This window comes from Tetranychus urticae, chromosome 2 (genome assembly GCF_039701765.1).
Source record: "Tetranychus urticae isolate SD_2017Ah chromosome 2, NJAU_TeUrti_SD_1.0, whole genome shotgun sequence".
Lineage (NCBI taxonomy): Eukaryota > Metazoa > Arthropoda > Arachnida > Trombidiformes > Tetranychidae > Tetranychus > Tetranychus urticae.
In genome coordinates, this window is record NC_142959.1 from 20,080,119 (window position 1) to 20,096,723 (window position 16,605).

The window sequence follows — 16,605 nt, forward strand, 5'->3', positions numbered from 1 at the left end:
CTTACTTCTGTCTCCACATTTGAGCTCAAGGGCAAGTTCATCAGAACCAAGAAAACACTGAGGTACTCCATCACAGAGCTTTGAGAGCTCAAAGAGCTGCAGGAAATCGGTCGATTCGTTGACTTGGCAACCAAAATAACCATCTTCAAGGTTAAGAAGAAATATCTCCCTTTGAACTATTGGACTAGGCCATTTGGGTCGATATTGAGCGGACACGGGATCGATTGAGATAATAAATAATAGGTTAATGGACAGAAACAGGAGAGTAACAAGTGAAGGTAAAGTTGGCCGAGTAAACCATTTTTGATATCCACAATTGCTGCTAGTTAATACTTTTGATGACAATATATGATTGGGTTGAGTTGAGTTAAATGATGATTTATCCAAATTACCAGTCAACTCTTTCCTACAATCATAATTATCTAAACAATTTGATTCCTTATTACATTCATTTTGTGTTGTTGTCGTTGTATGATGATTGCATGAAAATGAACAAGTTAAAGGTGAACAATCAGATGAATTAAACAATGATGAGCTTGTTGTTGATGAGTCTGGATGATGATGATCGGACTCTCTACAAGTTGAACTGTACTCCATTGGGGACACAATTTGTTAAATAGTTGACAGGCTATTGGTCAGCCTTAACAACTGTTGGTTAACCTTTGAAAAAAAAGATGAAAGATAAGGTTCGATTAAATCCAATGTGAAAAAATAGATCGAAGTTTTGTTTTTATGTTTGGTTCACGATTTCAATTAGACTGTTGATTCACTGAAACATTATCAAAGCAAGATGATACAACCGATATCGTCACAAACCATTGTGACCTTTGGGCAATGTTTAAATTGCAAATTGACAAACAAAAAGGTAAATCACACCATTTGGTTTCAATGCTTAATCACTTAAGAACACTTTATTAATGAAGAAATTGCGATTTTTCAAGTTTACGCAAATATGGATATTGTGTGTGTGTGTTGACAATGTTGACTCAATGTTGTCCTCTACTGATAATGACGATTAAAAAAGGATAAAGATAACCAGGTAAAATAGTGGGAGACTGAGAGTGAGTTTCGTTGAGTCTTAACGTTTAGACGTCTTACCTAACGACTGGTCTGACAACCGAGTAAAGATTCATGTGAGAGAAGATATTTTCTTGCCGTTCAGTCTCTCTTTTGCTCTTCTTTCGTCTTTCCTTTAAAACATTTTTTGTTTCTTTTTTCTCTTCTTCTTCTTCTTCTCTCTCTTCTCTGTCTACCTGTCTCTTTTACTTGGAGAAAGAGAACTTGATGATAATGATGATAATAAAGAAAGAGCCGTCCTCCATGACCACCTTTTCCTTTCTGGGCTTTTCTCAAGAATCCTGTTTCTCACCTAATTCTTACCCCTCCCAGTTACGAAGGAGAAACACTGTGATGATGGAAGAAAGAAAGAGTCAAGAAAGAAAGTAAAATGGAAAAGAGAAGATGAAGGTTCATCCACCTTCTTCATTCTCTTTCTTTTTCTTCTCTCCTTGAATCCGGTCTGTCAAATGTTCGGCTCAAGAATTATATTAATAAAAAAAGAAATGATGAAGAAGCTCCAATGATAACCTCCTTCTTGTCCCTTTCTCTTCATCTTTCCCTTTCTTCTGGACCAACTTCCTCTCTTACTTTTATCGTCTTATCTTCATCTCTCTCTCTTCCTCAGACTTTATCAATGTTGAACAATTTAATTTTCATTGGAACGCAATGTTAACGATTTTAAATGTAAATATTTTCATTTCATTTGAAACGATATTCAGTCAAAATTACGTTATGAAGATGATGAGGAAGAACCAACTATCTTCATGAGCCAATTTATTGCATTGATTCATTGTTGAGAATTTACAACGAATGAAATTTAAATCAGTTCTCGATCCAACTGAATCATTAAGAGGACCTATTCTTGTCTATCAAGATAATTTAAGAGCAATGATTGCTCGATTAAAGCAAGTGGAAAAGGAAAGTTATTATTTACAAAAGGCTTTGCTTGATGAAAAGACTGCATCAGGAGTCGAGAATGGCTCAATGACTGAAGAATTAGCTGTTTATGAAAGGCAAATAATGGCTCTAAAGGAGAAAATTAATAGAACTAATGAAGAGTTGACATTAATGATCAATCTTTTCAAAGAATCTCAGTTAACAGCTGATAAATCGAGAGAAAATTCATCAGTGTCACAGGAAGGTGAAGCTAATCAAGAGCTTGTTAGTGTTGCTCGACGAATCGAGATTTGTTTCAAGCAAGCTTGTTGGAAGTTGACTGAAACTGACGGACAAATGGGACTTGCAAAGGTTGAATTAAATAATTTCATTTACACAAAAGTGGTTAAAAGTGATGATTCGTTTGAACATAGTCTTGAACTTGGCTACATCAAAGTTTCCAATTTAATTCCTAACCAGAAACATCCCATAGTCTTAGAACCAGCTCCTGCAAAGCCACATATTCCAATCGACTCCAGGAGAGCATTAAGAGTTTATTGTCGGGAATCTCCTCCTCAAAATGGTATACCAATAAAGGAGCATTTTGAAGTTAACGTTATTCCTCGATTGTTCACATTTGATCTCGATTTTCTAGAAAACTGTCCGGATGAGTTATTCATAGCACCAATGGACTCAGTTTTTATGTCCCTGCAAACATACAAACCCTTTACTCTTAACTCAAAAGTCATAGTTTATGTCCTTTAGTCAATGTTGGCTTTTGATATTAAAGTTAAGCTTTATTTTGGTCGTTGAATGGTGCCTGTAAGTCTAGTCTAACTGTCGCAATTTAATTTTGAAAAATTAGTCCAAAACATTACTGTGCATACCTTAGTCTTTCCTTGAAGATCATTTGGCCGTTGAATGATTTTTATTTTGCCCTGTCTGGTGATCTTGGCACTCTAGTTGATCGATAATATTTTAATAGATGAATAAACTTGAGTCGCTTCAGTTGCGATTGTGAAACGGAAATGTTTTCAAACTAAAAGGACTAACTTCAAGAAAACCTTTAAACACCAAATTTTAAATTCATTAGAATCTCAATCGAAGAAAAATTGACACTAAAACATTCATTTTTCAAATAATGCAATATAAAAAATTTGTTTTAATTCAACTGAAAGGAATAAAACTTCGAAAGTTGAACATTTATGAAATCATTAATTGACTCGAAAATTTACACTCGAGACTCGTGAAAATTACGCATTTCCAAGAATACCTTAACCTTAATTAAGTTTTACTAACATGAAGTAAGTTATCAAATTTTGGAGGATCGACGACGTTTCTGTTTACAATCAAATAAGCAACAATCAATGTTTGCGTAGCTGTTGATCAATGTTAAACTTCATGTGTGAGTGTTACCTTGCCGTTGATGATGATAATGGTGTTAATAATAATAGTAAAACAAAGAGTTTACCTGATTCAGCTGATTTCTCAAAAAGGAATCAACATTAAACAAGAAACAACATTTACCGTTGACCAAGTTTAACCTACGCTAAAGATAAATAAACTGGGATAAGCTCAACGAATAAACGTTTCAACTGGAAAAACGTTTTCGTTTCTCGTTAAACACTCAGTAACTGTTGTTTTCCAACCACCTGTTTCAACGATAATCATCATTATTTCGTTATCTGTTGAACCCACGACTTTCGTTCACTTTCTTCCCTCTCTCTTTCGCATCTCGTCTCTCTCCTTGAAAATCAACGGCAAAATATGAAGTTTGATTGAGAGAGAACAAGATAATTATAAACTTTTTTGTTCCTTTTTTTGATTCACGAATTGGTTAAAGTCTTTAAAGTGGATAACATTGAAATAATAATCTGTCCGATAAGGAAATGAAGAGAGAAGCTGAAGAAGTTCAAGATTCAGGGAGAGTGAAAAGAAATGAATAATAATGATATTTACACAGTTGCTGTTTATAACAATAAATTGAACACAAATGATTGTCTACAAATGTTTCAAATAATCAATTGATTGTGCAAAATTAATTGCAAGGAAAAACCTTGCCAAAGACAATCCCTAACCCTTTCCATTATAATCCAACGTTTAATCATGAAATAGTAATGTTTAGTCGTTTGTTAGTCAGTAATAACTGTTAACAGTAAAATCTGTTATCCACATTTCATAGACTCTAATGTTGTAAATTTGATAATTTAATAACCATTAAAGGAACCTTCAATATTAATTTGCATCTTGTTTCTCATTATTTGATAATCTCGATAAACTCTTGCGAGTTGCTCGGGTAATCAAGTAACTCGAAACTTAGCCTATCAACTTAAGTCAAAATTTGAGCATGAAGTTAATTTTGGAAGAATCTGAAACGTTAGATTTGATTTAGTAATCGAGTAAATCTCTTTACATTAAGGGTGTATCCAGTCAGTGAAATTTTAACCAAGATTAACCGAGATTCTTGGTTAATCTCGGTTAAAAAAATTAACTGACATCTGATCAAAATTAACTCAGATTAGCTTAAATGCCATCTATTGATTTTAAAAATTAATTTTTTAATTAGATTGAAATATCGTCAGCTGATTTGATTCATTTTTTTAATTTTTCAATGCGCATGATAATCAAATTAACCAAATTAATATAGCCCTGTGGATAGGGCATCCGACTTTCAACAAGGAAACCCGGGATCGAGTCTCTCTCTGGCCCAATTGGATTCTCCTCCTCTCTTTCTCTCTTCTCTTCTGTCTTTCCCCTCTTGATAAATATTTTAAACAAGCATAGCTTGTAATATGAATATGAAATATGATACACATTTTTAGTTCGTGGAACGAAGCGAACAGTGGAGCCACTGCGACCCGCACCCAAATTTGAAATAATAAATTAATACCGGACACTTTATTTTCTTATCTTATCTTTTTCTTAACAACTTTAGTCTTTTAACTAGTGTTGTATTGTTCCGATAGATTAGAAAAAAGTACAATTGTTTTTGTTCTTGTTCTTGAAATTTGTTCCAAATTTACCATATTTGTTCTTAAGGAATAACAGAACAACTAAAAGAATAGAACAGCACAAGAACAAAATGATAAGAACAAACCTCAAGAACAATTGTTCCATTGAAATGAAGGGTCAAATATCGTGCCCTTTTAGCTATCATTTTTATGCAATGACAACTGTTTGCTATTATTAAAGTCATGGTGTTGCTTGATAGCAGATAAAAATTATTACTTGCGAGTAATGTATAATATAACCACAGCACTAAAAAGTCAAATCAGTGAACTTCTTTGCCTTATTTAATGTTTACCTGCGTAAATCAACATGGAACAAAATTTTTGTACTGTTCTTGTACTTTTATTTGTTCCAAATTTTCGAGAACAAAAAAAAATCAGTTGTTCTTTGTTCCATAGATCTGAAGGGCCGGGAACAAATTGTTCCTTATTTGGTTCGGAACAATACAACACTACTTTTAACCATCAACTGTTTACCATTAATTGTTAACCAACTTACAATATAATACAATTGTCATGTTGATTTACCCCTTTGAATATTGTTAAGAGATTCGCTTAAAAATTGTTTTGCAAACAAATGATCGAACTGAACATTTGTCCGTAGTAGCGATCAATCGAACTAAAATTGAACAGATTTTACCCAAAAACTTTACTCGCTATGCTTCGAGTGATGCAAAACATCTCAAAGTTTGCTTCAGTTGAACAAATCTGTAGACCTTTGAAACTTAAATTGTGATAGAAACTCAATTTAATGGTAACTTAAATAATTTCCAATATTAATCTAATTTTTGCAGGTTACTCTGTTAACATGATGAAAACCCACACAAAGCACAATAACATTGTAAAGGTAAACAAGTTAAAAATGAAGTTGCAGGTAGACACACATTCATTTCCTTATAAACCTAAATTAAATCTGTTGAAGAAAGAAGAGAAAATGAATAAGTTTGGAATGGCGAAATGACCCTGAAAAACTTGCATTTCCTAGAATCTTGAATTATAATTGTTATCATTATTATTATATGAATATAAAAAAGTTATGATGATGATGTTAAAATGTTACATTTACAACTCAATGGGATAAACATTGTTGGCCTTTTAATCAAATAAAAAGATCTCAGGGAATGTTAAAGGCTTATAATTTAACTCCATGTTGGAAGTCTAATTTGCTCATTCAAACCTCCCTCATCCTGATCATCATCATCACCATTTACAGTAACATCATCATCACAGCTTAACCATCATCTTACCCTTTAAAAAAAGAAAACCTTTTTTTCTCCAACCTTACCTTACTGTTCAAAGCAGGTTAACATGCAAAAAGTCACTCAACATGAAGGAAGTTAACATGAAGTAATTTAACCAACGGAAATGGTCAGTCAGTCAATCATCATTCTCATTCATTTCTATCACATCTCAACCAATCATCCTTGAACTGAGCAAAGATACTGCAACCAGTAAACCTCATGTTCAACTTTAAGAATTTCATTTGAATCGAACTTTTAATTTCTAAACTTACGAATTCGTTTCCTTGAACAAATCTTCATTTACGATAATTCTTTAAGTTATTATATTAACACATAATCTGTTTATTATCATGATTATCAAAACCTTGGTCTGTTAGTTGAAACTTTGTGTTAGACAAAAATTGAAATAAACTTTTATTAATTTGAATATCTGAATGGAATCGGATAAAAAGATTTAATATGAAGATGATGAGTTTGATAGTATTGTGAAGCAAGAATTGTTCATTGTTCAACTTTTAGTAAATTAATTGACAATAAATATAGTTTTACAATTGTTTAATTTCAGCTTTTTAATTGTTGGCTTGACGAGAGGTAAGAATAAAGTTTGAGTAAATGGTCAGTTAATTGGCGTTATTAATTATAAAAGACAAAGTAACAAGGGTTAGGTCACTAAGAAAAGGTGATTCACATCATCTTGATGCAGGTAAATGAATAAGAAAAGGGTAAACATGATCATTGTGTTAGCACACGCAAACATTTCATTTTTGTTCAACATTCATTCACCATGTTATTTATTGCTTCTTTCACTGACACATTCACAATGGATGATACAATTTGTTCAGTTTCAATTGTTTACTTTACATTCAACAATCAAACGTTTCAACAAATTTCAATATCTTATAGCGTTGAAGCAACTTTCATTTCCATCTTCGTTATTGTTACCTTTTCAACTTTAAACATTTCATTAAACATTTTGATGCACTAATGCAACAATATCATCTCTTTAAATCAACTTAATAACTGTAAATCAGTTTCTAAACGAGTAGTGCTAAGCATTTTAGAGTTAAAATGTTGCGAATTGTTAGCCAAGAATTGAAATAGTTAGCCAAATGATCAAGAAATCTATCGATCGATCTAAATCTGATGTATTTAGTGATTTGGACAACTTCAAATATCCGAGCGATCAGTTGATCATTGCTGCACCAAGTTAACTTAGTTTTTGCGAAGTGAAAGCATTTCATTGTTAGATCGGAATAGTTCTAGTAACTTTCGTAAGTATTTTTAGGAACGGTTAGACTGTAGCGACGAAAGTCGTTCAAAAAATCTAGAAAACGAATATTTGCTTCCTCCAAAATAACGAATTTCTCACAAGAAGCTCATGAAAGAGTTTGAACTGAGTCCCTATTATTCTTCAGCGATCCTTAGTGACTATTTTGAATATAAAGAGATGTCTCAGTGGCCAAATAATCGAAACAGATGAAATCAAAAAGTGATAGAACACTTTTTCTTATTATGGCCGTCAACTTGGTTTAAGAAAGGTTTCGAAGAATTGCTGTCTTGTTGAGAGCAGTGCATCAATAGATCATCGTAATACTTGAATAGAAAGTCAAAAAGGTCTTCAATTTCATCTAAAACCAACGATTGCCTGATCGCTCTAATGCTTTAGATTCTCTACACAGATACAGATATAAATTGCACTCCAATTGTACGATAACACTAGGCTGATGGTGTTAAGTGGTCTGTAATTGTTAGCCTTTGAATCAAATTTCTTGAACTGACAGCTTTTCCTTATTCAATTAAACCTTTTTTCAGCTTCCAATATCATCAAATTAATTCATCAAAGTGTTTTAAATAAAACGTCAATCAATTTACAATAAGCCAATCAATCAAATGTAAAGTAACCAGTGAAACAACATTTAACCGCAATCAAAGCAGTTAATACTGTTTAAGAAGTGAACATTTAGTGATCGCGAAAGTAAACAGACATTAAACTTTGCCGTTGCATCTATCAACGACAATTAGTGAAAATGAAGCGGCATCAAAAACGATGAAAATATAATGCAATAAAAAATGTACCACGAAGAGAAGTGTAATGAAATAAGACACCAGGAAAATGATTAAATGAGAGAAACCAGGAAAAAAGAAAATGCAAATTGTGATTAAAATTAAACATTACCATTGCAAGTGAAAAAACATGTAACAACATGAGATGAAAAAAAGATTCCAAGATCATCTTGAGGTTAATATTGTCTGAAAGATAATCAAGAAAAGGTTAACAGTTAATCATTGTGATTAAGCATTAAACAACTTCCGTTGTCTTGAGTGTGAATCCCGTAAACCTGACCCTAAACGCACAATGGAACTGTATAACTGTTTATCAAAGTGACAACCCAGGGCAACTCATTCCCGTGTCAGTTGCATGATATAAACTGTCATCAAGTGCAATGGATAAAAAGTAGATGAAGAAAGGCTAAAAAAACATTTTTATATCTTCATGATTAACAGATAATCATTTGAAATGATCATTAACAGATTGAACATCAACAACACAACAAGGTTATAAGATTAGCAGTGTTACATGAGAGATCGCAAAATGATTTCTCATCGGAAATCACTTGATTTGGTGACACTTTTCAACAATTATTAGCAGTTATTGTTTTAATCATCAAAATGATTGGCAAACAATTGCACCTTTTGCAGCTTTATTTGGTTCCTAGGCTGGGAAGCGGAATCTTCATTTCAAACACTTTTTTTGCTCTTTACTCGATCATTATCATGAGTTGCTTTTTTGCTAAAAAGTGACATAAAAAGTGACTTTTTGTCTCTTTTTTGGTCCCGCTTTCAGCTGATAACAGTTGCTTCTGCTATTGATGTTTTAATATTATTCTAGACGCGTGTGATTTTATAGCTGAAAATGGGCTCGGAAGGCACTCTTTGTGTCTTTAAACTGCTCCATTATCAAAGTTAATCTGAAACTTTGCAAGTTTTCCCATGTTGATGATCACACAATGATGATTGTAATGAAGATGATAATTATGGTTGATAATCATGAAGATGATTATAACAATGAAACAGACTGTTATTATACCTGGATACGGTCAATGGAGAAGAGGTTAACAGGGAAGAAGCTAATGTTATGAGCGCTTTGAAAAACCAACGGCAAAGTCTTTGCTTCTTCTTCTTCTTGTTGGTGCCTTTTGTTTCCATTCACAGTATTGTTGACGGAAATGGTTTGCTCTTTTTTTCTGCTTGTTTTTTTGTCCGTTAAATTGTTTCATAAATTGTTTAACAATTAGTGACAAGGTTAGTGAAAATAAGGGTTTAATTGGTGTAATCATCAGTTTCATGGTGAAACCTTTCTTCAAACAAGAGTTTAGTTGGGAAAAAGATTGTTAAGGTTACTCTGACAATTGGGTAATTCAGGCAGACAATTTATGGACTAACAATTAATCTGATTTAATTATGACTCCTAACCAAATATTTTCATCCTTTCCTATTCCATCCAAACTTTTCAGACTTTTGCAAGTATTAGATATTGCATTGGATAACGTTTGAAATTTGCTTCCTTGCAAAACTTCATAAAGGATTGAAGCATTTCAATGAAAATCGATGATTTTTTTCATAAATTAAAAACAATGTGAAGTCGAAGTCAAGAATCGATGATTTTTGATAGTTTTTAATGCAAGCAATTTTGACAAAATACTAATTCCATGTTGATTTATCATGAAAATAAGCCATTTTACTTTGATTTCAAGTGATAATCTAATTGAATCGTGAACCAAACAAGTTACTTCGAAATAATCTGAGATTAAAAGTTACTTACTTTTGAGGTTTAATTTCATCAAGTTAGTGAATGGAAAATATCAAAAAGTGATTCTGAAATGACAAAAGAAGAAAACGAGAAAAATTAAGGATTGATATTAAAATTGATAAATGATGATAATTAAAAAATAATAAAATGGTGAGCTTGAAATTGAAAGTTGTTTTGACATTTGCGTTGCTTCAATTTTACTTATCAATTTAATCGGTTAAATTGGGTCACAAGTAGGTTGATCTGACTTACTTTCATGTTTACAAGGTTAGTTTGGAGGAGGATAAAAATGATGCTCATCAGCATCCATGAAGATTATCATTTCAAGGATTCTATCAATACTGATGATATAATGGGCTTAAAATAAAACATTTGAAAAACAATTTAACATCAAATTGATGAAGGTTACCTTGTAGGTGCTCAATGCTCAACCTCAATCAATAAATGATTAACTTTCAAGGTAATCGGAAGTTAACTGATATAACATTTTACATAACACTTGATGAACTAAAAACAGAACAATTCAAAGACAATTAGCATGATTAACGTAAATCTTGAGATGAACCTTTGCAACTTTCACTTTCGTTTTCATCGAAAAAGAAAAATCTTTCTTCACAATTTCCTATTTCATTCATCAACAATTTCATCAATTATCTGAAAAGTTGAAACTTTTTTCTTCAACTGATCATGAAACAATCTTGATTCACCTGAATGGATACAAAACAATTGATGATTTAAAACCATATTAATGTTGAAATGAGTGATGGAAAAGGGTATTTCATGAAGAACAGGGAGAACTGATGAAACCCGACATATTGTTAATTAAAGTAGCCTTTGACTTCAAACTGATTCCTTATTAACTCTTGCCTATTACATCAATGAACTCATCCATTGCTTCAACCATTTCCTGGTTTTTTTTCACCACAAAACTTGCAACATTAATATTGATGTAAATTTAGAGATTTTCAGTATCAACAGAATGTTCAACTTTTCAATCAACGATAAAATGATGAAAAGACTTGCAAAATCAGGTTTGAAATTTAATTGAATCAATAAATCAAACAAAGTTTAATATGAAAGCAGAAACAAGAAAATATTGTTATGAACAATTTTCAAAGATGTTCAATGTTCAACAATGAATCTAATCCAAATACTAGACTAACCAGTTTGGCTTGAAATTACATGGAAAATTCTGAGCAAGTTTATCGTGAAAATGGTGAGACATGAAGGAACAAAATTTAAGCCAAAAGAATGTTGAAAGTGTTCTGAGAATCGCGAAAAACAATTTCATAGTTAACAGACTTAAAGGCTGATGACCAAGGTATGAGTGACTTCAGATGAGCAACAAAAATATTCATTTTCTTTGATAAAAAGTTCTTCCCATTGATGGTGAATTATTTACACAGAATTGAAACTGAAAAGCTACTTGACTTTTTGGTGGTCTTCAAGTTAACCTTCTTTTCATTTCTTTACTGGTTCCTCTAATAATAGAGGTAAAATGTAATGATAACTATAATGATATGGAATGGTTGGAAATATTATGTTCATGTATTGTTACCAGAATCACCAAGTTACTCTTTACCTTTTATTTCAAAGAAAATGCTTTAAAAAGATTGGATCACGCAATAATCATCATTATTATTGGTCAAAGCCAAAGTTGATAAGTTGAACACTTGATAACGACGAAACTGGTAATAATAAGAATAAAAAAGAAGAGAAGAAAAAGTTGAAATTTTAATAATAGTGAACTGAGTAGGGAACTTTGAGATTCAAGAGGAATTCAGGGAAAGACAAAAGTGTCCAAATTTTGAACTCCTTTTCCCATTTTATTTCACCTTTTTTTCTTACTGTTGATTCACTATTATTCATGGTTGTTATTCAAAATGATAACTTTCAATTGTTGCAAGGTGCGAATCTCATTTCTCATTATTACCATTCCTATTATTAACAGTGTTATCATTGTTATTAACATTGAAAACTGTTATTAAATCTCTTTAAAATCTGTTCATTCCCATTCAATATACTTTTTTTTCATTCAAACTTCTCTGTGATTTAAAACAACTTCAAAGTTTTTCATTTTTTTGGTAAAACTTCAACAAAAGGTTTGATCCAACCTTGATTGATGCAAGGGAATCAAATTCAAAGTATATTCAAACGAAATAGATTCAAGTCGAAATCGCCTTTAATCAGAATGAATTTCAACAGAAGAAACTTTTTTTGTTTTCAAATAATCTTTCAATTGGCTTCGAATGAAAACTTTGAAAATTTTTGAAGTTCGTTTCTAACTTGAACCAATTTATTCAGTTTTCAAGTTCATTTTTTGAAACCAACTCACTGAACTTCATGCTCCTAGTTTTGTAGGAACATTTAAAAATCATTTTCGGTTCATTTATATGATTATTGCATTTTCATTATTTACTGAGATGAATTCATCTTATTTTACATCGCTTATGATCTTGAAATGGAAATGATTTTTTCCCTTTTAAATCGAGAGTGAATCTGAATAGATTGTTATTGAATATTGTCATGAAAATGATATTGGTTAAATTAATTTGTCGCTTCATGATAATTATTGAAGCTAAACGACGGATTCACTGATTCAGTTTATTGATCTGTAAATTATGATCATTTTCATTCAGTTTTTAACCTTACTTATGAAATATTGTTGCATTATTTAACCTTTAATGATAAACTTTACCTTTCCATGTTAATTCAAGGTTGAAAGGGTTCAACTTTGTAAGCATTTTAATGTTGCTTTCAATCCAATTTGCAAATTATGATTAGTCAATGATCAACTTTCACTTTCAAGTAAACTTGAATTATGCCTTTTTAATGCACTCAAACCAATTTGCTTCAATTTGGTAAAATATAATTTCATCGGAAAGATTAATTTGTTTGAAAACAAGTGTGAGTATTTGATTATCATACAAATTAAATTAATAACTTTGTTTCACTTTCTACTATCAATCGTTTAAGTTGGCTAGTTTTGTATTCAATCCCAATTGATGTACAATGTTATTCAATTTGAATAATTTTACAATAAAAAAGCAATTCTTTCAATCGTTTCGATTGCAATTACAATTGATAAATGTAAAATTATCATTCATTTGCAATTTTCATCTCCAAATGTTGAGCTTTCATTTTTCATTTCACAGCATTTCAGTCTATCCGAACCAGTAAATAATAATTATTTTGACAGTTATAATATTAATTGAAATATTATTCCTCACTTGATTGGTGATTATCACTTCAATGAATAATTTAATTGATAAACTCAGATTACTCAGATTCGTAGGTAAAGTGAGAGGCAAAAATGAAAAGTTTGTGAACGAATTTTCAGGTAAAAGGTCGAACCTGATTTTTCAAGATCAAACCAAAATTTCAATCGAAATACATGAAACTGAAATATTCATGAGTTGATTTTGAGTCAACATTCAGTAATCATTACAACAATGAAATCTCTAGCCTTTGATCCATTGACTTACTTGTGAGTTTAATTTTAAGATTAACCTTGCGATTTTGAATTTTGTGGTTTTCAGTTTGATACAGAATTAAATGAGTTTTGATTGATTAAAATGATCATCTTGGAGCAACAATTTTACCAATAAATTATGATAATATTATAATGGGCACAATGCTTAAGGGTTTAACATCTTTAACAAGTTTTGTCAAAAGCAACAAAATATTACCTTGAAAAAGAAGCGCAAAGGCCAAAGCAAAAAGCTCATTGATTTTGATGATATTACATGAAGCTAGTTTCATCAGCCATTATAATGATAATCGCACCTAATAATGGTAATAATAATAATGATGAAAAGTAAAAGTAAACTAAATAAGAAGGTAAAAAAGGGTAAAAAAATTAAAACTCATTTTCTTATTTTTGTTGAGCATTTTTAATGATATTATTATCATTATTATTTTTACGATGAAACAAGCAAGGTTGAATGATCTTGAGTGAAGGGAAACAAAAACACCCTTAAGGACTAAGAAAAGGGCCAACAATGCGTTCATTTTGAGTGTTTACAGAGCAAACCAAAGGGAATAACCAGAAAACCGGCGAACAAGAAGAAGCAACATTTGATTGTGTTCACTGGTTCCAATTAGAAGTTAATTGTAAAATGAAAAATGGACAGTTAAGGGTAAGTCAACTTAGTGTGACCAAAGCACAAAGACAACAATATTGGAATCTTTCAATTGACCTTAATTTATTCAAATTAACGAGTCGATTAAAGGTGCGGCCGTTTAACCTTGTAACCAACTTTTGTTGTCCATCAAACATTGGCTCATCATTTGACTGATCATCATGAATCTCTGATCAGATAAGTGTAATTATCATTTCAATCTTTACTCAATTTTTGTGTCAAACAATTTCAAGGTTTTCGCAAAGACAATCAATGAGTTAAATTGTTTTCAGATTAAAGTCAATTGATTGTTGCCTTTCACGAACCTGTTAACCTCGTAATTAATGCGAAAATCATAATTTAATAAACAAAGACGGAAACAGTTGTCTAATTAAATCCATGGTCAATATTAATTGTTTGCCAAACATTCAAAGGGTTTGGCGATTGTTTCAATCCTTTTTTACTCGATCTTTCATTAATCATGAACAATTAAGACTATTAATTGTCCTTGGATAAGGTGAAAAGGTAATCACAATCTAATTTAATCTCATTCTTCAGTAAATGATCAACAATCGTATTAAATGGTTAAAGTTTCGTGAATTGTTGATGTCAAAGTTTTCATTTGAATATTTAAATGAAAGTGAATATCAAAATTTGATATTAAATTGTTATTAAGCTTTCATTATCGTCAGTTGAAACAGTAAAAGCTAACTTCGTGATTCAAGGATAATCTTTAAACACAATTTCATGAGTTATTAGATTAAATTCAAGTTTTCAATTTTCAATAAAAAAACAAAATAAAAATATTAAATATCATTTCATCATCATCAGTTTATCTGCGAGAAAAACAGATTCAGAAGTTATTGTTGGTCAAGTATCAAAGTGAATAACCTTTTTGATAAGAATGATAAAATGATTGGATAATCATGATTATACTTTAAACTGAATATTCAATATTTCTTAGGAGTTGAATCTTTTCCCAATTTCGTTTGTTGTCATCTTTTCCCTTCTTTTCACTTCAATTTCCATCAAATTAATAGAGATGACAAAAAAGTGGTTACAATCATGGTTGAACCCTTGAAGGCAACTTTGCCATTTCCATTAATTTATTGTTCAGTTTATTGGGTATAATTTCATTGACACTTTCACTTTTTGGTTACATTTTTTTGGGTAAAAAAACAAGTTGTTGTTACACAAAAAGATTAAGGTTACTTTGTGGAGGTTTTCAGTCATTTTTCATCTTCATTACAAGTTATCATCATTTTGGGTTGTTAGCATGTGATCAAGATGAGGTCAAGATTGATGAAGATTCACCTTCCAGAGTCTCATGTTGATAGGAATACCTTGTAATAGTCATAAAATGTCCATAGATCATCAATTTTCTTTATCATATTACATTGGAAGATGTGAGGTAAAATCAAGTAAAACTGGACTGAACCGGGTTTCTAGGGCTACCTTTAGGCTTTAAATTGGTTTCAAGTTTTCCCATTCAACGATTCAACCGAACAAGTATTTTTGCTAACAAAAAATGATAAATCTTCAGATGAACAAAAATATAACAATTTACTCCTCATCCTCACAGCTAAAGCCAGGTAACATCAAAAGTATTATTTCAATTTTACTTTCCTCACAACTTTGTCAGTCAACTAAACGAGACTAAAACATTCAATAACATCTAATGACTAAAGTTGATTTTGAAAACCTTTAAATTGAGACGTTTGTGAAATCGTTTGACAAACTTCAAGAGATTCGTTTAATGTCAATGATTTTACCTTTTCATGTAAGGTTCTTAATTATGACATAAATTGATACTGATATTCAATGGCTTGGAACCGAGTGTAAGCACTGAATTTTCAGGTTTTGCCTCTTGAATTTTGAACCTTGTTTCGTTAATTTGGATGTTTTCTGATTTCTATTCATGAATTCATCTCTTTAAATGTTATTTTGCACATAAGTTGCAATGCAAGTTCATCTGTTAACTAATGAACGGTGAAGATGTCAGTTTGAAACTATTAGTTTGACTGTAATCCTGATGAGGTTTCATTTCGTGAATCTTGACTTTACCTGCAGATTCAAAGTAAACAATTGGAATGTGTAAATTTTAATAATCCATTGTGAATGTGTCAGTCAAAGATGTAAATAGCATGGTAAATGAATGTGGAAAGAAAAACGAAATCTTTGCGTGTGTGAAACACCACAATGGATTATTATTTGAACAATAAACTGATAGACTGTATCACAATAGTGATACATTGTACAATTAAAGTTGATTTGATTCTAATAAACATTTCCATTTGAAATTGAAACGAACAAAACATTTTATTTTTCACAGACCAACAGAGTCAACGTTAGACATTACCTGACAAACAGCAGGCTAATGCGTCATCATTTTCAATATTCAGAGGTTTTTGACAACAAAATATTCTTGTAAAGATTCCAATAAACATGAAAACTTGAATTACACTCCCAATCAAAAGCTAGATTCCCAT

General features: G+C 31.2%; 1 protein-coding gene across 1 annotated transcript in view; it reads right to left on the bottom strand.

The window, feature by feature from the left end:
- The window catches only part of LOC149094092 (uncharacterized), a 49,944-nt gene that overhangs the window by 15,587 nt on the left and 17,752 nt on the right, over positions 1-16,605 (bottom strand). The window contains exons 2-3 of the mRNA XM_089267418.1: positions 10,008-10,060; positions 6-660 (exon numbers count right to left, since the gene is read on the bottom strand). Of these exons, the coding sequence (XP_089123544.1) occupies positions 6-597 (592 nt within the window). The 5' untranslated portion in view covers positions 598-660; positions 10,008-10,060. The remainder of the gene's footprint in view (positions 1-5; positions 661-10,007; positions 10,061-16,605) is intronic.